The following is a 22472-nucleotide window of genomic DNA, read 5'->3' on the forward strand; positions in this document are numbered from 1 at the left end:
AGATGGCAGTCATGTAAATGTACAACTGCTTGACTTCAAGGCTACTAAGCACTACATCAAGAGCCTATTAATTCTTGGATGGGCAGGATGCAGAAATAAATGTAAATTACTGCGAGTATAAAAGTAATTTGCATATTCTCACCAGCAGTGAACAATCAACTATTTTGTATGGATTCATTACTGTCTGCAGCAAAAGGTTTTTAACTAGCTGAGATGTGTCTGTGAATCTACTGCCAAAATAAGCTAAGAAGCAATTATGTCAGAAAATTAATCAATTACTGTCAAGACCTGGCCATGGAAGCCTGACAGCAGTATTGAAACTTAACAAACATCCCTAATTCCTGCTATATCGTTGCATCTCCAAATATGACAATTTTGAGTCACATAAAGAGTGACTCTTGTATTAAGTTCTTGTATCAGATACACTTTATCTTGTGAAAATAAAATAAATGGAATGCAATTTCTTCTTTTTGTTTTTTGGTCTATTTTAACAGAGTCTTTTGCTTAAGGCAATTTAACCCCCACTTCCAAGGAATTCCACTCTAAAAAAAATATGAAACAACGAGAACTTAACCTACTAGAGCATGATCCATCAGGCATAAGCATGTACCCATTCAGACAATAACATTTGTAGCTTCCGTAGGTATTCATGCATCGATGTTTGCATGGCCTTGGTTTCAATCCACATTCATTGAGATCTAAATAGGGTATAGGATGGGTGAGAAGGAAGAAATAAAAACAAAGCAAGCATTACATACTAGCATTTTGAAATTTCAGGGGTTTCAAAAATGACATTAAGTTCTCTTAATGTCAAAAATGACACTGGTTCTCTTAGAAAAACCAGTCTGCTTTAAACAGTAGCTGATTTTTTTTTAATGTTAATTATAGTTTGTTGAACAGGCCACAGTGGGCTAGCTTGTACAGGATGTTCAGCTGTAAATGTGGGCTCATACAGAACATTAAATCAAAACCAAGCAAACCACATTATAGCTTAGCATTATCTGAGCTAGAGCTGTGAATGATTTTAAGCCTGTTTCTTCTAATACTCGAAACAACAAATGCTGATCAAATGTTTTTTATGGAAGTTCTGTTACATTGGGAAGTATATTAACACTTTGTTCCACTGAGCTTCTAACTGCTTGCTTAATTTTAATTAAACATTAATTGTATATTTCTCCTGACTTTATTCAGTACCTTTGCAGGTAAGTCTAAAGAAAGTAACCACAGTGTCTGGATTTTGTGTAATATTTTAAGGTTCACCTCTTGCAAACTGTGCTGGAAATAGGATGTTTCACATTGGGTTCATTTTTCCTGTACTAGTATTCCATTCAAAGGCTAAAAGTACTGAATTAGGGTTCTTCAGTAAAATTGAAGAAAAAAAACCCCTACTGTTTCCCTTGCCCAATTGTCCCACTGTAACATCTCCAAAAAACTGCCGTTCCATTTACATTCTGTAACAGCTTTCCTCTGATTTGGGTTAAAAATATTGGATATGTACAAGTGGATATCAGCAATATGATATGATAGCAATATGAATATCAAAGGCTCCACTGCAAATTTCAATCCTAGGAAGAAAACTAGCCTTCAGTAAGGATTGCTCAAGTGGAAAAAAGTGTTTGTAAACAGGCCATAGACATATTTCCTGCATCCCAAAAATAATTTAAGGCCATTAATGCAGGCATAAGGTTGCAAAGGATTTTATACAATAACCTGAGAGCAACCTTTAATCTGAGCTGTACTTTTTTTCCACAGACCTCAGTAGCCTTTGATCACCTACATGAACTGTGCAGAAAAAGCAACAGGAATGAACACATCTCCACTTGCCTTGCAAATACACTGAATCCACATTTTAGAAACAGGCAGTCCTGTGCGGCATTCTCAACCTGGTGCCTTCCAGATACAGGGTTGCAACTCTCAGAACTGACTTTGAATCCTGGCAATTGTAAACCCCTATTTAAAAAATCTATCCATGCAACAAAAGTGTAAGGTACATTACAGTTCTTCTTCAATTCCAAGGCTTGCTTAAGGCTGAAATAAGAATGGCTTGGCCAAGGCTAACAATTTTTATGGTAAAGTTGAGTTTTCTCCCCAGTCTTTCCAATTTGTAGCTCACTCTTTTAGTCAGTGACATTATACCAGTGTTTTTTATCCATAAAGGAAGGACTGGTTGTAGCAATTAGTTTAGCCATAAAAGTGTAAGTATCATAATAAATTGGCATACGTGCTGCATTTTTCAAAAAGATCAGAAAATTTATCTTTTTTCTCTATTTCTTCTTTTTATGAGTTCCTTAAACATCTTGCTTAGAATACTCTGTGAACTAAAAAAGGGAAATCTAGAAAATTGGATCCTCTGTAATGAAAAGTTACAAAACCATAACTATCAGACCTTTTTTTTTATTATTTCATCTTCAGTCTTCCATATTTCTTTGCTCTTTGAAAATGATTTAATGAGAGGTGCTTTAGCAAGCTTGTTTTTGTTGGTCTCTGAGATTTTTCTTCATAATCAGAGGCTACAGTTACACAGAAAAGGGTTAGTACTACAATAACAACACAGGAATATTGTCATCATTGATACTGAAGAGCATATAGAGAAGGCTGGGTGCTGCAGCAGCCCTTTAAAAAAGCAAGTTTCAAAAGCGCAGGTTGCCAAGCTTAGCTACGGCATTATAGGAAGAGGGGCGGTTAGTGCTTTTCTCAGAAAGCAAAGGGCCTGTGTGCTGCTATCACTGCAGAGCAGTTCTTAATTAATGTGCATAATGTTCAGTAATAATGACTTACCAGTTGCATCAAACAATGAAATATAACTGCTTTTGAGATACCATAAAATCAAAATTTTGAGATACCATAAAATTCAGCTAGATGAACTGAAGCTGTCCTTCCAGGGCTCGGACACAGCAACATCAGAGCTGAGATCCACTCTCAGAGGTGTGGAAGGACGTGGCTAAACCCTGCAGTATTTCAATCCCTTTCACCTTCTCTTCGTTCTTGCCTGCCAGCATTCCTGCCTGCTCCAAAAGTAGTCCAACTAAGACCAAGACAGCCATCTTGCCAATGACTAAAGAGATCTAACCATAGGTCCCATTTTCCCACTGATAACTGCAGACTGCTACAGCATGAGCAGAAAACAATAGGGTTATTACCCTCAGTTCAGGAGATATTTATAAAAATGTTTAAAGAACCTTAAGGACAATTCCCCCCATTGGAGATTGTGATATAATACTGATTCCTGGGGAAATTGTTCATAATCGATAACCAACATGGGTCATCACTTGAATCCTGTGAGTGGTGGTTCCACTCACTATAATAACCCTTACTAAGCAACATTGTCTGAAGTCTTCCTGTTGCAAAAGTCACATTTTCTGAATAAGCCCTATCAAATATGCAGCACTATTCTGCATGAACCTCCTATTCTCCAGATACGATGAGACTGCAAAAAGCCATGCTGGATGGGATTTCTGGAGGCGTGGTCCCAACTGATCTGTAGAGCTTCAGGCCCGTAAGCATTCAGATTCTGATTACTGTCATCCCATGTACATTTTGCTATCTGCAGAACTGCACCAAGGATCTGCTCAGTTGTCACAGCTAGCAGACTTCTGGGAATAGCCTAATGAGCTTCTTGAATAATCTACTGCAAAGCGCTATGAAGTCTGCTGTACCTTCTTAATATACACTGCAAAAGAGTGACACTGAGAAGATATGACTGCACTGTAGTATTTTTCATGAAACATAATATAATAACAGAAGTTGCCTCATATTAATCAGACTATCTATCCCTCCAGCCCAACTCTTGCTATTCTGAAGCATCTTAGATAGTTGACTTTTCTATCCTGTTATTTGCTGGGTGTGGCAGTATCCAGGTCTAGCACCCTGGTTACATACTATCAAGAGGTTAGGGTGATACTGGATTAGGTGTGACATCTATTCATATTTCTACTTATGCTCTTCTCCACCTTTAAACGGAGCATCAAATCCTGGCTTTTCTGCCTACAAATCCTGAATAATTTCTTCAAGTATGTCAAGAGATGTGTAAAGCTATAAGCTTCAGGACGGCCTCACGTTGTTATATTATTATTGCCATTGCTCATTCTATATTGTGCATGCATTTTACGTGCGAACACTAGCACTACTATCCATGGCAGAGAAGCTGCCAGAGATATTAACAACTGCTACTGTTATATTTACTTAACCTTATATAAGCAAGCAACATTTTCTCTATTAAAAAAGAGTTTAGAAAAAGTAGTACATATCCCAAAAGGTCTGAGCAAGAGAACAACCACAGGAAGAAAGTTGTTGAGGAACAGACTTATTTGGAAGGCAGGGTCTTAAGGAAGGGTCAATGCTCAGCCGAATTGCATGCTGCCTATACTGCAGGCTTCCATGTGGCAGCCAGAAGTTTGTTATCCTTTCAGCCTATTTGCAAAAGAGGTTTCCCTCTGGATTGAAGCCGTGCAGGTGGAAAGCACGGACCACCTGAAATAAAGGATTTTCCTCACCCCTCCAAGGCAAATTTGTGGCATGATCTTCCGCAGTGATGAAAAAAGGTGGTTCACTGGACCAATGGTGAGAGGTTGCAAACAGGTGTGCAGCTTCACAGTGGAGGAGAAGGCATAACAGAAGTCAAATGACTGAAACCCACTAATACAGCATGGCACTTTATTATGTGAAAAACCATTTCTGCGTGTTACATTCAACTATCCCAGTTCTCTTTTAAAAAGCAGCAGCAGATTAGGTTGAGGGGAAGAGATATTCTAACTGAATTTGCAGCATGGGCCTGAAAAAAGCTGAATGTTCAGCTGAGATATAGAGAAGCCTCTGATATACAAACCTTGAGAAGGTGAATCTTCTTGTGAATCTGAAGTCACAACTTACAGATGAGCACATCTTTTATCACTGGAGGCCCACTAATGATTTATACACAGTGTAACCACTTCAGATTTAAATGAAGTACAAGCTTAAATTTAGAGGTAGACAGCACCCACTATGGGATCAGTTTTGTGACGGACCCCATAGCATGCTCTCAGAATCTCCAATGGTTTGGGGATTCCGTTAGCCCCAAACATTTGGGGATTCCTGCTTGGATTAGAAAGAAGATTATAGTATGACATTAGTTATACTACCAACAGTAAAAGAAAATATAACAGTGTGATGTATTGTTAGAGGAAAGAGGAGGAGAGGAGAGGAGCCAGGAGACAATGTGAGCTTCTCACAAGAATCTTTGAGGTAAAGATTAATATATCTGAACAAGTCAGTTTTTAAAAACATTTAGAATTCACTATGCTATGGAAAGATGAAAAATTCTCAGGAAACACATTTCCTTTCACACCATCCTGCTCACATTGTCAGATATTCCAGAACGTTCATTTGATTTTCCATCAGAAGCTTAGGAAAGCTTTACTAGAATTGATAAGTAGAACTACAGCTTTGTTTAAACACTTGAAAACGCAGACAGGCATACATATCACCTAGTCAGTGCTTGTCTTCACTTGATGAAATGAATTTTATTTCTATTTAAATTATTTTAGCATATGCTAATACATATGCATATACAAATTCCATGCAAAAAGTACACATTTCTTTGCTTATATTTTGAGAAACATCAGTACTGACAACAGCAATACCAGTATCAATACAGATGTTTCTCAAAAAATAAGCAAATTATACTGTTCCCCCAACTTACTTAAATTGTAAATGTTTGCCAAGGGTATGCTTGGCTAAACTAAGCATCAAAATTCTGAACAAATCTTACTGAGAGATAACATTTCTCATTCCGTTCAAATTGGCCAAGGGGGCAAATATTGTGGCCTTCAAGCCATATGCAGCCTTCAGCATCCCCCTTTTCTGTCCCCAGATCACCAAGAAGTAGGGTACAGCCCCCTAAAAAAGCACTCCTTTTTTCCATTTGGGAGATTGGGTTTATTTTAAGGGGAAAAATAAAAATAAATAATCTGCACCCCTCAGGGTCACTTTTGGAGTGCAGTCCTTGATGTGTCCTCAAACCAATGGAAATTGTGCACACCTGAAATAAGGAGAAGATATCAAGGATTCCATACGGTTGGTTCACTTTCATTTGGCAAAAACTAACCATTGTTCTTCACTATCACTAAATCAAGTGGCCAAAATTATCTGTGTCCCAGATAATCAGTGATGCTGTACCTCTGCAGTATAAATTACTCTTTCTTTGTAATTCTAATAAGGACCAGGCAACAGCTATTAGCTACTATAATAACAAAGCAGTTAACTGAAGTTCCATAAAGAAGCTTGTGTTTTATTTGTGTTTTTGTTTGTTTGTTTGTTTCCTTACCTTGGTTGCACATTTTCCCAGTGTATCCTGAATGACATTTGCATTTGTTTGGACCAACACATTCTCCATGCTTACATCCAGGCTGACAAACAGCTGTGAATACCCAAAAGGAAGACTGTTATTCTTCTTGTCTAATTAAAATGCAGACAGGATTAAATAGATTTTGTGGTCTTTGCTGCTGTTGTGTTTTGTTACATGCTTTTATTGTTATTATTAACTGTATACTGTTTTGAGAAGGAAAACATAGAATAGAAAGGTCTTCATTAATTATTATAGTATGTATTCAAATAATAATCTTTGCAGTGTGAGTTAGAGCAGCAAAGTAGTACAGCTTTCCAGTACTGTACTACAAATAACTCCACCACCAGACACATTTTCCCAAACAAGAAAAAATAAAGCTAAGTTATTTAAAAAACCAAAAACCATAAATAAAACTGTTGCCTCTTGCCACAAAAAGGTGGCATCTTTCCTTGGCATAGGTATTTAATTATTTAATTATGAAATCATTGCTATATTTTGCTATGTAAAGAAATAAAAAATGATAACAGATACATGTCAATAATCAAAAGTGTCTTCAGAATTAAAACTCATTGAGTTGGAGGGGCAGGGGCTGCTCCCAGGAAAATTACTATAAGGTTGCAGCCTAAATGCATAACTCATCCTTCAGTCTGGTGAATAAAAAGAAATGCAGGCAGAAACTGCAAGGAGAATTAAATGCCAAGTAATCTTATCCTTCAACAACATTTTGTTAGGCTCACATCCTACAACAGTGTTTCTCAACCTTGGCAACTTGAAGATGTGTGGACTTCAACTCCCAGAATTGGAGCATGGCTGGCTGGGGAATTCTGGGAGTTGAAGTCCACACATCTTCAAGTTGCCAAGGTTGAGAAACACTGTTCTACAAGCTGACAAGTTCTGTCAAAAATATCACAATATATATGATACGGTCAACACAGAAAATTATAATGCCTATGGGGTAGCAATGACCTTATCTAAATATTCTTTAAATATGACTGCATGAAGAATCACACATCCAGATTAAAGGATTACTATAGCGTAAGAGCAATTTAAAACAAGGACTGAGCTATGAAAACTGAATGTTCTTTCTAATTATGGAGATACCTGACAATCTCTGCTGGCTAACAAGAAATACTAATACAATTAATAATAATTCATTTTACTGATCAAATTTTAAATGGAATATATCACCTCATAAAAGATATGCTTTATTCCAGATAAGTTTATCACCCCAAATTTGCAATGGCTGGAAGTGCACATTTACAACTTGTTAATATGCTTTCAGAAATCTTTATAGTAGGCAGCTGGTTTTTAATCTTTGAGCAGATCAATATGCAATATTTTCCACTGTCATCTTGGAATGACAGCGCCAAATGCAGGGAAAGTAATATTTTGTCTATTTTAAATATAGCAGGCACTAGAATTCCAGGGAGATTTCCAACTAGTTAAATCACTGCAACTTTAGATTAGAATTGCATATGAACCAGTCACTGCAAATGATGCACTGCTTCAAATTTAGAAAGTGTTATTTCATTGCACTCATGGAGAGAAAAACCTCCAGTGCCCAGACGTTAAGCTACTTGAATTTCTCATGTAATAGTACGTCAATACTGTAAATCAAGATAATATATGACAAACATTCCTTAGTATAGTACATAATATTGGAACGCCTCCAGAAAGTTCAGTAGGATGACTCAGACAGTAGTCTGAAGTGGACCGTCAAATGGTATAGCAAGCAAACAAATTGCTATGAGGGAGGTTGACAATGATTTGGAAACAAAGCCACTCATAATTTTTGGCCCGAGAATTGGGAATTTCCAGATAAGTTTGAACCCAATTTTCTCTTGAAATATCTGGGCAAGGACATCAGCCTGAATCTTAATAAAAGCATTCTATGATTCCTTGCTCTATCTTCTGCAACAACTAAAAGATAGGGAGAAATCTCAAAAGTATCAACATAGCCCATAAAGAAACATCATCATCCTTGAAGAGAATCTTCATCTCAACTTCTTTATTAAATGTCAGTGTAATTTTTAAAGAAGAATTATTATAGCACCTTATATATTTGGAAGTGTAGCAACTGGTGTTCCACTCAAATGCAGTCTCATGGCCCAGAAAATATTGGGCATTCCTCTCCTACATTCAGTCCAAATGGCAGCCTATGTGGTAGCAACTAATCCTATGCATAATTGTATGCTTGTAAGCTATGTTCCAATATTCAGTTGAATGTTTAAAAGAACAAAGGATAGTATAAAGAATACTACAGAGAATTATGACCCAGATGTCAGATCTGTTGGACACATTAACCTGAAGGCAGAAACAAACTTGTTGAAGAGAAGTAGGTCTTCAGTGAGGTAAATGTCTGGATAGGAGTTGGCTTGGGGAATCCTAAAGAGCTATCCTAATCAGGAATATTCTGAATCACTGTCACTTAGTTCTAGTAGAGTTAGTAAACATGTTTCAGGTTCCACTGAAGAGAGTGCTATCTTGAGTTAGAAATATAAACCTGCATTATTTAAGTTAATCCACAGTGCATCTAGACTGATTTTATGTACACCAGGCTTTCTCACCATGGCTCCTTCTAGATGTATTGGGAATGCAACTCCTAGAATTTCAGTCCTAACAGATCTGGAAAGCAACTGGTTGAGCATAGCTATTGTACACTGCTGGGCCGTTTCAGATGTCATCGGGGTCAATGGCTATTAGCCTTGACGGTGGTGTGACTGCCTCTGAAGGACATCTGCTGGGAGGCTCATGGGCTTCCTTGTGCAGTTGGTTGGCCAGTGTGAGAACAGACTATCTACTGGACTAGATGGGCCAGGAGTCCAATGCAGCAGGACACTATATATGTTATGTTCTCCCTTGGATTTTGGACACCTAGATAAAATCCAACCAAACACAACAATAAATACTTCTAATGAAACATGCATAAAGATGCAGTGCAATCCTAAGAATGTTTGTTCATAAGGAAGTCTTGCTGTATTCCCAGGTAAGCACATACAGAATTGCTAGCTAGGTCACTATTTCTGGCACTGATTTCAAATAGCAATTTGAATACAGTAAAATTCAAATAAATGACTAGAAAATATGTTATAACATTGGTTAATATTGTAACTTGATAAACATTTACAATTTAAAACAGGCTTCCCTGACATCTTATTCATCCAACTGAAAATGATGTCACAATAGATTCACATTAGTTAGGAAATCCACTGCTGTATGAGAATGCTTCCAAAAAGTGTTTCAACACCCTAAAATAATAAATAAAATAATTAAATACATATTTCCTCTGAGTTTACATAGAATGTTATTGCCCCAAATTATCAGTTACATCTCCAAAACACCACTGTGCCAAAATTATTTCAAGAAATATGTTCAGCTAACCTTTGGGTTGGCACCTTATCCTGGCTATTCTCTGCCTTAAGATGTAGAAAGCTGCAAAACAAATGTCCATAAAAAGCAATTCAAGCTCTTTTTAAAAATTATTCCTGCACGGAGGGTGGATTTGGCTGGGATTTTATCAACTTGCTACATTCCTGGAGACTTACACACACTCAATATTCAATTTTTTTTTTTCTGAAACAAAAAATAAACAAACTGGGACACATGTAAAAACAGACTACCTTATATGTCACTGACTTGCTTTGAGAGTTTGCAATGAGATACGTCCTGTATAAAAGTTAATGAAAAGAAATTGCGTCATGCTATTCTTCTTTGGCCCATTAAAGAACCCCAAAGGCAGAGTGAAACAGGCTCCCTGCTCCCACCCATAAAGCATTCCATCCCAACATCCCAATGCAAAGTGTTATTCAGAATAACAATTTTTATTTTAAAGAGACAGTATCCTTTTCTATCCAACCAGAACATGTATTATTGGTCTAACTGACATCACTTATGGCTTTAACCAAAATAATGAAGACCCTTTTGGCATCTTAGAGACTTCATCAAGTGCACAAAAGCTCACAAGACAACAAACCAATTAGTCACTAAAATGCCATAAAACTCTTGGTTGTTTCTGCCATAGAAGATTAACACAGCTACTTCTTTAGGAACTTTAAGTAGAATATTATCAATTGTGACCAAATTGATAATTAAAACTGTTGCTCTTTTAATGCAATGGATTACAGCAGGGTTCACATATTTGTTTGACATTGGCTTGTGTGATGTGAACTCAACCACTGTGGTTACAAACCACTGTGGTTTGTAAACTATGATTTATGCTTTAGTGTTGTGCCTGAACTAGGCTATTATGGCTTATTCAACAAGTTATAATTAAAAAGCCAACATGTAGTAGTTAAGATGCTTGTATAGAATTGGGAAGGCCCAGCGTCAACTCCATGCTTTGTGTTGAATTAAACTGGAGATGCCCATGAAAGCCACCTTGAGCTTCAGAGAGAACGTGGGATAAAAATCAAAGGAATGATAGCAGTAATGATAACAAGGCAATCCAAGGACAAGGGGGCATGCAACCCAAGGTAGATTAAGAGTTTGCAATAACTAATTAGCTAAGTTGCAGCACTGCATGATTTTAGCGTTTCAAGCCATGAAGACCCAAATTTATTATTGTATTTCTTCTGTAGCATCTCAGTTTGATTTCAGTTTCACTTGGTAACAATAATATAATTCTAGATCTGGGGTGGGGGGAGGTCCTGACCTAGACCTTGTCTAGGCAGAATAGCAAAGCATGGTCTGAAGTTATGTGAACCAGCCCTGAGGACAGCGCACTTGCTTGTTCTCCCTCCTTTTCATGTGTGAAAAAACTTTAGTTGCCCCTGCCTGTTGTTTATAGTGCATCATGAAAGTAAGACAGAGAAGCAAATTCGTAATGGACACAAATCTAGCCAGAATGGATACTGTTTCCTTAAATAAGCAATACATATTCCCTTTGAAGTTTTGCTAAGGTGCATCAGGCTGTTTCAAAATATCATTAGTGAGGTAAAAAAGAATAGCAGAACCTCATTCTTTTCTGTGCAAACATAATAATGCAGTTCTGTATTAGTTCAGCATATTTAAGATTCACAATTTGAAACTTAAAGTGTGAAAATAACAATCTCAAATTGTACTGCTCTTTTTTTTAAATGGAAAAGTTCTATATTCTGGAACACAGCATGATCAGAGCCAAAACCTGATTCTCAGAATAAAATATCTTAAATTACTATACAGAATTGCATTAATGTTGAAAAACATAATTCTTCCCCTCCCCACCAAAGTAATGGTTTCCCCCTTCACAATATCTTTGAGCAACCCTCAAAAATAAATTCCACAGTTAATAATAAACATGCATTAAAAGGAACATTAACATTTAGAAAGGGCAGAATTTAGCATGTATTTTTAGCCCCAAAGCATAAAAGAGAAACAGTATTTTCTCAAGCATTGTTTTTTTGCAGCTGTAGCGAGAGGGCAGAAGCATGCAAAGGCCTTGGTTGTAATGTCTCCTGGACCCCTTATAATTTTTGATGCAACTCCCTATAAAGTTTGTGGGCATTTTAGTGAAGTGGTTAAGCAGAGTCAGTTCTTCGGAAGCATTTTCATGATCAAAGAGATTTTCATGATGCTGGCTTAAAAAGTAATTTTCAAGAACAGAAGTGGGAGATGAGTGTTCCTTGAGGCCAAAAGAAAGCTTTCTGACTGTAGCAAACTACTGTAGCCCTACAGTATATTGCCTTACAGTTCTGGGATGGCAATAAAATCCTTATAATCTGATCATAGGTAGTCCTCACTTACCAACCACAGTAGGGACCAGTACCTCCACTGCTAAGTGGCACGGTTGTTAAGTGCGATGTCACATGACCACAACTTGCAAATTCCTGCTGGCTCCCCTATTAACTTTGCTTGTTAGAAGCTGGCTGTGAAGGTTGCGAACGACAACCACGTGACTGTGGGATGCTGCGACCATCATAAATGCACACTGGTTGCCAAGCACCCAAATTGTGACCTCGTGACTGTGGGGACACTGAGATGGCCGCAACATTGAGGCCATCGCAGTAAGTCTCATTTTTCAGCACTGTCCTAACTTCGAAAAGTCACTGAACGCATGGTTGGTAAGTGAGGACTAATGTTTCTGGATCTTAAAACATACCACACATTCTTAGCATACTTATATCAATGTGAAATATGTTTGAAAAGCCAGAGAGTGCTAGCTGTGTTTTTACTATAAAGTGTGTATCATTAACCATGCAATCATAGGCAGATTTGCTCAGAAGGAAGTCTCAACAGTTAGATTCAACCATCTTGTTAAGGCTTGGTTAAGCTACGATTTGTTCAATAAGCCACAATTTGCTGAGTATATACAACATATTAAAGTCATACACATGGGTTATAAATCATAATAGTTGGATTCATGCAACACACCAAATCAAATCGAACCAACCAAACAAACAAACAAACCATATTTGGGTTAGCACACTTTACTTATTTATAACTCACATTTCAGTAATATACTACAAGCTTAGACAAACACGAATAAACCATATTAGGGCTTGGAATGTTATATGACCAAGGTCACTTGGTCCATGTAACTTCATCTCTAAGTGTTTAGCTTGACATTAAAAAATGCAATCCAAGTTTTATTCTACAGAAATATCAACACTGGCAATACATTTTTTTTTTTTAAAAAAAACAACTAAACTCTGGCCATTGCCTGTCCATATTTGCTTTCCACAAATTTCTCTGGCCACCTTACACTTAGCCTTAATTGGGGAGGGAATGAAACTAAAGACAGATCTGGCTGGCTGAGATCAACTAGTCTGAAATGTATACTGGAAAGCAATTCAGGATTTTATAATAAAGCAAGCAAAGCTACATCCTATGATCAGAACTCTTCAGTTTATACACTGGTACCAAAGCCTATTTCTCTTTTTCTAAATTTTAGGAACATTCTTGCTTATCTGAACATACCTTTAAAATTATCAACTCTGCAAAGTGAGTAATCCCTCACCTCCCTCAGCATAAATGCCAATCCTGCCAATATATTTTTCCTCACCCAGAGCTAGATTTGATGATTGCAAGAACGTCCTTCTCTAAAGAATCTCCAATATCCTTTCAGTCCAATCAATGATCTTTAACCAAGTTATCAGACCTCATAGAGATGTTTGCACATATTCATGGATATCCTCTCCACAAACTTGCTGCAAGAAGAAACAATCAGCATGTAGCTGAGTAACCCAGAAGGTACGTTTGAAAAGTTTGAAAAACACAGTCCTAGCCACAAAAAAGACTTTCCAGAGGTTATAATCACAGCCAACTACAAGGAAGAGATGATAATCATCTTCAGATAAATAGCCCCCAAATATAACTTAGATATTGTTCTTAGTCCCTTTGATCTTTAGAAGTAACAAAGCAATCTTTGAAATATCTGATTATGTATTTTTAAATTCCTAAATCTGAAGACTATCCTGTTATGTTGAGGTTTTAAAAGGAAGCATTTTACACTTCTGCTATTGCTGTACTTTCAGAGAAGAGAGGGTTGCATGTAACATAGCTTAAAATTTGTTTAAGACTGTATATATAAAAAAGCAGCAATCAAACTTAACAAGAATACGTTAAGTCATACATCAAAAGCAATGTGTCTGTTCTATGGACTATGGAATAAAGAATGGTGGAGGCCATTTACCTGGGTCAGTTTCAACTTATTTCATGGCAAATTGGGATTCTTTGAGAAAAAGCAGGGGATGGGGTACCAATACTTTTGGCCTCATCTGTAAGTACATAAAATTGACACATAAAGGAAATTAAACCCAACACACATCATATTTAGGACACTTATTTACTGATAAGAAAGTAATCTAAGTTCTCTACATGTCTCTAGCGGTTCTTCTACTGGTGTTAAGTCTAACCAACCTTTGCATTATTGATCTAACAATCAGCAGAAATGTAAAACCCAAAATAGGTTTGAAAGTTTAGAAAGGCATGAAGGGGTACAGCAAATGTAGTTGCTATAATCTAGATGCAGCTGTATTTCTTTTCCTTTTCTTCAATGCCTTTGATTTCAAACAGTCCTACCTGATAATACTAACTTCAAGATGTGTAACCCAAACTGCCAGCCTCACTATACTACAAAAAGATGGCTGCTTCTTGGGAGTGGTTTTGGCAGGGTTGCCTCTGCCCTAAGGAACCAAACTGGCCCCAGAATGGCATATTTGACCTAAATAAAACCTCTGTTTATCACATGGAAAACAACCACAACACTTTTGAAAAGTATCCAGAAATCTAAGCTTACAAGTGGCCAGCCTCCCCCGACTTTTATAAAAGGCAAAATTCCAATTATACTTTTGAGGATATAGAATTTCATCTTGCTGAGCTACAGTGGTATGTGCCTTTGGGCTTTTCATATTAACCACATCAAATTTTGCCACTTGGATTTTCTTTCACTTCAATGGAGCAGTGTTGGGTCACTGAATTGGAAATAGGTTTACTCTCTCCTATTTATGTCCCCGTTACAGACATACATTAACCAGATTTCTTTTTTTAATCATGCATTCCTATATGGACCTGTGGCTCTTAGAGCAGCTTTCCATGACCTCTGGATAGCTTGCACTTCAAATTTCTATACTCCTCAAGGAAACTGAGAGTTGATTCCTATAAGATATTTAAGGTACAAAGACCTATTTTATAGAAGGATCAGGCAATTTTGGGTAATTGGAGCCACACATAATAGTTTGAGAAAGGGGTCAAATGACTGCAAAGGACAGTGTGACACTGTAAATTAGGTAACACAAAGATGCAAAGCAGGTGAGCTTCTCATTTTCTGGTTCTGTCCAGGCTGGGCAGGTGGGTCTTCCCTTTCTTAAACTGTGTTAAATATTTCAAACCTATGCAACATTTTTATGTACTTTCTGCCTGAAAATAGAAAAGTGAAATCTGATGATGTATTTGGATGAGTTTCTGGTGGCTTCCAAAAAAAAGTGGGGGGGGGGAATCTTGGTCTGTATGTGACTTGGGATCATAGGTTGTCTACCCCTAAGTGAAAGTGAGGAAGTAAGATCTGTAACTTCATTTCATCACTCAACTTTTCACCAGTTCTGAAGAAAAAAACCAGACGGGAACATAGCCATGTATCAGGATGTCAGGTCCTTTGAAGAAGGATAAGATGAAAATGTAGTCAAAGTACAGAATATTGAAAAAATATTAATGGATCTGATAACTTTTCTCTAAACAATGTCACTAAATGGATCCCACCCTGGCATCCAAGGGTGGTGGTTGGATGAAATGGTGGTCAGACTATTTCAAGGGATGCTTGGCTTGCTTCCAACTTCAAGTATTCCAGCTCCTGTTACTGTAGAGGTCACTATGCACTGGTCCTTGCAATCCAGTTGGAGGATGCCTCCTATAGTCCTCAGCTGTAAAGGAATTTAGACCTGATCTTAGGAAAGACATGAGTAAGTCATAAAAGAGGGATTTGGACAAGAGATTACACAGAGATAGAAGAAAGCATGAGAAAGGAACTCAAAATGATCCTGCCTTGATTTTGTTTACTATAAGAAGGAACAGACAAAACCTTGGGCAGGCTTTCAAGTTTCTGTTATTATACTGTACAACAATAAAGTAGCATTCCTTGAATCCCTATGATGTCTGTTTCTTGACCTGTCTACCCTGAAGGGCTGATATCAGCTTAGTAAGATAACCAATAGTAGATGGAATAACTTTTATCCACTGGCAAAATAAGCTAAAGCAGAATTAAAAAAATGCAAAACCCTGGCAGGGAATCACAGGTTTTGCTAAAATTTGGTAAGCTGCTGTAGTTAGTGATGACCACAATTGTTCTGCTTCCCTGAACTGTTTCTGACATTAAATTGAGCTTCAAAGCAAAAAGTGAGCTACTGAAGTATAATAAAAGATTTGAGAAGATTCTCCTTCCAGCTCTTTGCTGGAAACATGCTTATTACAATATATTACATCTCTTTGTGCACTTCCTGGGGAAAAAATAAGGCATGATACAATTGCTAAATCATATAATGTATAGGAGCTGCAAAATCTAGTTTTTTTTCTTTTGCACATAATCATGGTTATACTGTTGTGTGCATACTGTTTTACCTATGGGAATTTCTCTAAAATACTTTCTCCTTTGAAATTTTCAAGAGAAAATTTTCTTTCATCAGGGTCAATGAAAACTAGTAAAAAATAGGCAGGATAATTTTCACAATTGGTATATGTTTAAATATCAAATATTTACCATTGGCATTACAAATATCTACTTTTAACCATTGCACCAATGATCTGTCGGATTGAAAAAATCCAGATCTAGTGTCTCTATGCAGAATCTGTATACTCAACTATTGACCCATTCAATACGGGCATAAGCAAAATCAATTTGAAGAATTTATGGATTATATAGGGGCTGTTTTTTAAAAAAAAATATTTTAATACAGACCTAATGTGCAAAGAAAGTAAAGACCTTTTATCCATTTCCTTCATGGGAAGCAATTAACTGTAAGAAACCATTTGAAGTTGGACACTGGGCACCCGAAATGATGATAGGTCTCACTGACTGTATGTAGGAAGATATAGTTTCAGGCTCAACACAGTACAAAATTCAGAAAATTCAGAATTAAAATTAAGTGAAATCTTCCTTTTTAGGTTGAGAATAAATGCTGATGGCAAGAGAATCACTGGATGTCAAAGAAAGACTCTCTATAATATGTAAAGTTTGAATCAAAATTTTAGTCTGCGGGATTTTTCAACAGTCCTACTACCTGATGTCTACTGTATGTACATCTCAATGGACTGTAATTTTCCTCTGGAGGGAACTTGAAGATTTTCTCAAAGCTTACAGATGTCATTCTCTGGAGTTCAGAGTCCCTTCTAGGACCTCTAGAACTTATTAACCTTGACTGAGAAACAGATACATCCTGTCTCCAGTGTGCCTTTATCCACAGACTCTTACCACAGAAATGCACACTCATAAACCCAAATTAAGCCTCCAGGACACAGGCCTGCTTTTGCACTGTGGCTGGCAAGGTTCTTTCTTGAACTTTAGTGAAGTTACTATCAAACAAATCTTTCTAGCCATTCCAAAGAACATTTTCAAATCAGAGCAGTCTAGGCTGATATGGTATAAACAAAGAGAACAGCCAAATAAAGTTTTTCTATAAGAAGTAAGTGGGAGGTGGGGACTCAGCCTATGATCTTAAAAGGGATCTTGCAAATAAGCAAAATGATTCCTCCTTCCTTATGTTATGTATCCAATGGTTCTTTTCCAGGGTAATTTTTCCTGCCTTTCCCAGGCACTTATGTATGTACCTACACCCACACACAAAGAGCAATCCTCAATATGCCAGCCATTAACCTTTTTATCCTTCATCATCTTTAATTTAAAAGTGGGGGGGGAGGATTGTTACACATGAGCAGAGTCCAGATTAATATCTTCCAACAGTTAGCAGAATAAAACAGAGAATATATTTATATATTCAGAATCTCTCCATCCACCCAATTCATCCACTACTATGTTATGTTGATATAGGGTGATCTGCACTAATTAAATTGGTTTTAGTAGTTATTAATAGCAGCTTTCAGGCACACACTTATCTATGTGAGCCACAGCTACCAACGTTAATTTCCCTGTGCTCTGGCCTGTGCCTACATCATACAATACTGATTTTTCCTTTGCATACTTTTCCAACTCTTAGTTAAAACCAAACTGTGTAATCTTTGCCCTTTTCCTTAACTTTTGATCTTATCTATAGTCACATAAACCTGAGGAAGGTTGGGAGTGAGCATTTTTAGACAGCACTAATTTGTTGCTAAAAGAAATAATAAAACTTGCTTTAATGTTACGGGCTTTTAAAATTAAACTGATCCACAGATGGCTGTGCAGTGGTTAAAAATGAGAAGAAAGGATGTTATGGTGATCAGTGTCAGTCTGTGGTTTGCTATTAGGCCTGCATGCCACAGTACCCATCACCTGTTACTTTCTGGTGGTCACTGAGGAGGATGGCTTTGCTACAGCTTTGACTCCTAGGCCAAGCTCCTTCTTAGGACTGGAAGACCGTGTTGCACAAAGGGAGTGTTTAATCCTTTGCATTCGTTGCTTTGAAGTCAACGAAACCCTTCCTTCTCTGAAACTTCCAATCTTGGAAAGCATGAGTGGAAGTTTCCGTAGCACAGTAGGAAGGCAAACATTCAAAACATGTCCCCTTTTTGATGCTAATCCACTGTTCTATTTATAGTTTTTAAAACTGTTCTTCATTATAAATTATACATTTTTTATCATGAATAATTTGGCTTCCCGTAGGAAATGGGTTGGTGCTGGACATGCAAATAGGTCTGAGATGAAGGTAAGAGTGATTGCTGCTCCCGCTTTTACAAAGACGTCAACGTGGCTCTTAAACAGCCATTCTGTGCTGATTGGGGAATGATGGAAATTTTTTCTCCAAAGTCTCCAAATAGAGATAGCTGATCTATGCAGTTCTGAGGAGACAGGGACATTAATCGGACTTGGAAAACTACATTCCTGTGAAAGTTAGTAAGGATTTCCTTCCTCTTTAGGTTTTCAGCTGTTATGTTCCACCTAAACCAGCAAAGTAGCAGAGGGAAAAGCAGACAGTCGGATGTGTGCAATTTTGAGACATTAATTATACATGTTTTAAGGCAAAAATCTAGGACTGAACTGAGCTTGAATCAGCCTCTGAACCTTGGCTCACCTTATATTCTGATTGTTTTCTAATCAAACGAATAGCTTACTGAATAATAAAACCCACTACATCTGCAAGCTGAAATCTTGAACAACAGTAATAATAAAACTTACAGCCAGGACAAAGGCAAAGTAATCCACGTAAATATATGGAATTAATCAGGATTGTCTATCAGGATTTAGTGAACTTCTCTGCAGTAATTGTCTTCAGTACATTAACCCACTGTACATAATACAGATGTATAATAATCTGTTCAGTAGAATTTATGCTAGGATTTTTACACAGACTTTACTGTTACGGTCATCACCAGTTTTGTGCAAAGACTGAGAAGACAATGAAATAGCCAAATTAGATGTGAAGGTGAAGTGGAAACTATTCATACATGCATACAAGAAAGCAAATATAAGAATATCCAGTATTTCCATATCTTTTAATAAGAAAGAAATGCTGCTGCCTTCCTCTTGAGCTGCATGCAGGAATTAAATTCTGATATAAACAATGCTACATAGAAAGTACCTGACACCTTCATCAGGCCTGTGGCTTCTTAATTTAAATACAAATACACAAACACACATATAGACACATACACACACACAGAGAGAGAGAGATGAAAAGATCCTCTTCACATTAACTCAAGTCAGGAACTCAGAACAGTTTTGTTTTTGTTTTGTTTCTTTGTACTGAGAACTTTATCTTCAAGTGTTACTAAAACTAAACGGAATGTGTAAAATCCAAATAGATTCTAATACATGCACTGACCTTCGAATTTCCTATTTTCAGCAAACATAATCCAGAGTCTGCAATGCCAGGCAATATCAATCATTTGATTTAATTAAAGTTAGTTTAATTTGCTGTGCTTCCAATTATTATTTTCCTCCATACTTAATTTGTCCTAAGTTTGGCTTGTGCCTTTCAAATCACTTGCTGCCTAACAATTGTCCTCTCTCCTACTTGTAGCAAGGCAACACAGCTGAAAGGAGTTATTAAGAATGTATTATATCTGCATCAGAGCTCCTAAGAACAGTTTAGTTCCCTAGTTCTCTGTTCTAGTGCACTATTGTTCCTAGGTTGTTCTTTTGAGCTTATTTGTGAAAATAGATTCAGAAGACCATCAAGAGGCCAAAGAAACATGGAAAAAGCAAACATGCCAGTCCGAAAGGCAGGCTGATTACTCTGCTGGTGGATTACTCTGCATACATGGCAAACGGGTAAATTTATTCAGGGACTGTTGTAAGAGAATACTTCAAAGCTTAGATCACAATCTCCTAAAGTTTCTCTAGACATTGTGACATTGTTGAGAGAAACCTAGCACTGACCTCCCTGTGATGACCTGAAAGAGGATAATTAATCAAAGATATTAAATAGGATGAGATGCTGGCCTGTCCAGCTGTTCACAGCCTGTTGTACAAAGCTAATACAAACATTTTTAGCAGAGTAGTCTCTAGCTATCAAGAAACAGTATTTCACTTGTCATCTAGCTGGTTGTGTCATCTTCAATCGCATTCATGGTCACCAGAGTATCTGTGAACATCTCTGGTGTCTTTCCTATCCCATTCTACTTTTCAATGTTTTAAAATATTATTTCAATGTTAAATAAATGTTAAAAGGAATCTGTCATTCTGCAAAGCAAAGCACAGGCCCAGAATTGGATTCCATATAGGCTCCATATGCAGTCTTAGAAATTAAAAATGGTGAATGGTTCTAGACCAATATTTTCTTTGTAAAGTGACTACTGACTAGTTAACAGTTGGCAGTGATTATCCTGCAGATGTAGGCAGGAGAAAAGAGAAAAACCATAATAAAATGGCCTGAGGCTGGCTGCATCAGCTGTGATAACCATTTTGTGAATTCTTGGTAGCCAGTTCCTTTAATGACAGAAGATTAAGTCTTAAAATGTCAAATATACCTACTGGGCCCAAAAGATTTGAGTCCTCTAGTCCTTTGCTGCAAAGGACAATACCTGCGGTCTGGCTAAGTCAGACATCTCCAACCTCCACTGAATAATCCTTCCTTCCTTCCTCTCTCCCTCCCTCCCTCCCTCCCTTCCTTCGCATTTTAAAGAAGATACATAAACAGACATAAAAAGAGACAAGAAAAAGATACAAATGAATAAACATAAGATACAAAGTTATTCTAGACATTGAAGCTTTTGCAACTTAGCCTTTTGTGAAAGTGTTGGGGTTACCAGGTAGGTAGAAATTCTGGGAACTTCAGTCCCAGTACATGGGGAATTTACCAAGTGGGGGAAGGCTAGACTAAGTATTAAAAGTAAATTTACCTTTGGTTATGGACAGTTCTTACAGCAACAACATTATGTAGCTCAATACATCCAGAGGAATCCTTGCAAAGATTTACAACATCTTTGCCAAATCTCAGATTCTGCTGCCAGAGATTGCTCTTATAAAAACTGAGGTATTGATTCAGTGAAACAGTTTAACCTCTATTAATTTCAGTGGGATCAAAATAAGAAAATAGAGAAATAGAGAGAAAATCAAAAGAATACCTTTCTATTGTATAATAGTAACAACAAAGACACTGTAGTTTAATGTACAACCCAATCTATCAACTAGTCATTATCCAGGTATTATTTGTAAAGCACCTGAAAAAAAACCTATGAATATATGTAATTTGTTTAGTGCCCCACCTAAGAGACTGAAGGACTCTTTCCATCCCATAGCACAATAGGTATTTTTCTTATGGAGCCAAGGTTGCATATTAACTTTAAAATGATGTGCTATGTTTTAGGCAAGCAATGCAGTATGCCAAAACGTGCAGCTTGTTTGCTAAAAAAAGACTGCTTCTGCTTAGATATTCTGCTCTAAACCTCCAAAACATCAGTTATCTCCCACATATGGTAAGGAAAGATTATGCTCCCTGTCTTTGGTGTTATCAGTTTGAGCAAGTGATACAGACATGCACATTTCACATCTGCTTCATGACTCATCCAACATGGTGAATGGGGCCCAGCCTGTTCTGGATATTTTAAATCATATATACCATAAGCAATCAGATTCCCAGTCTAGGTATGCTTATTGATTCAGGCTTCTTATTAGAAGATACAGTGAATTTTAGCCATTTTTTTTCTGTTAACAGATATGTTATTTGGCCACAATAATCCAAGCTCTAGTAACCTCCAATCTATAGTACTGCCATGTGTACCATTTGGGACTACCTTTAAAAGTGGTTTGGAAATTGCAGTTGATCACTTGAACCCCCAAGTTTACTGATACAACTAAATGCTTTAATCATGCTGTATCCATAGTCTATCAAATAAACAGTCTTACAGCCCAGTCTCCACAGGTCTTAATTTATAAAGATTTTATAAATTAATTTATAAAGAGAGGCAGTTTGGTCTAGTGGTTAAGGCAATGGGCTAGAAACCAGGAGTCTGTGAGTTCTAGTCCCGCCTTAGGCATGAAAGCTGGCCAGGTGACCTTGGGCCAGTCGCTCTCTCTCAGCCCAACTCACCTCACAGATCTGGGGTTGTGGAAATATAGGAGGAGGAAGGCGTATTAGGTATGTTC

At 37.2% G+C, this 22472-nt stretch overlaps 1 protein-coding gene across 4 annotated transcripts in view; it reads right to left on the bottom strand.

Moving 5' to 3' along the window:
• The window catches only part of NPNT (nephronectin), a 57880-nt gene that overhangs the window by 24017 nt on the left and 11391 nt on the right, over window positions 1-22472 (bottom strand). The window contains exons 3-6 of one of the 4 annotated variants that reach the window (XM_063309810.1): window positions 9704-9754; window positions 6302-6394; window positions 4494-4586; window positions 579-698 (exon numbers count right to left, since the gene is read on the bottom strand). In XM_063309810.1, the coding sequence (XP_063165880.1) occupies window positions 579-698; window positions 4494-4586; window positions 6302-6394; window positions 9704-9754 (357 nt within the window). The remainder of the gene's footprint in view (window positions 1-578; window positions 699-4493; window positions 4587-6301; window positions 6395-9703; window positions 9755-22472) is intronic. The other 3 variants (XM_063309811.1, XM_063309812.1, XM_063309813.1) reach the window with 3 other exon arrangements.

Source organism: Candoia aspera, chromosome 8, assembly GCF_035149785.1.
Source record: "Candoia aspera isolate rCanAsp1 chromosome 8, rCanAsp1.hap2, whole genome shotgun sequence".
Taxonomy (NCBI): domain Eukaryota; kingdom Metazoa; phylum Chordata; class Lepidosauria; order Squamata; family Boidae; genus Candoia; species Candoia aspera.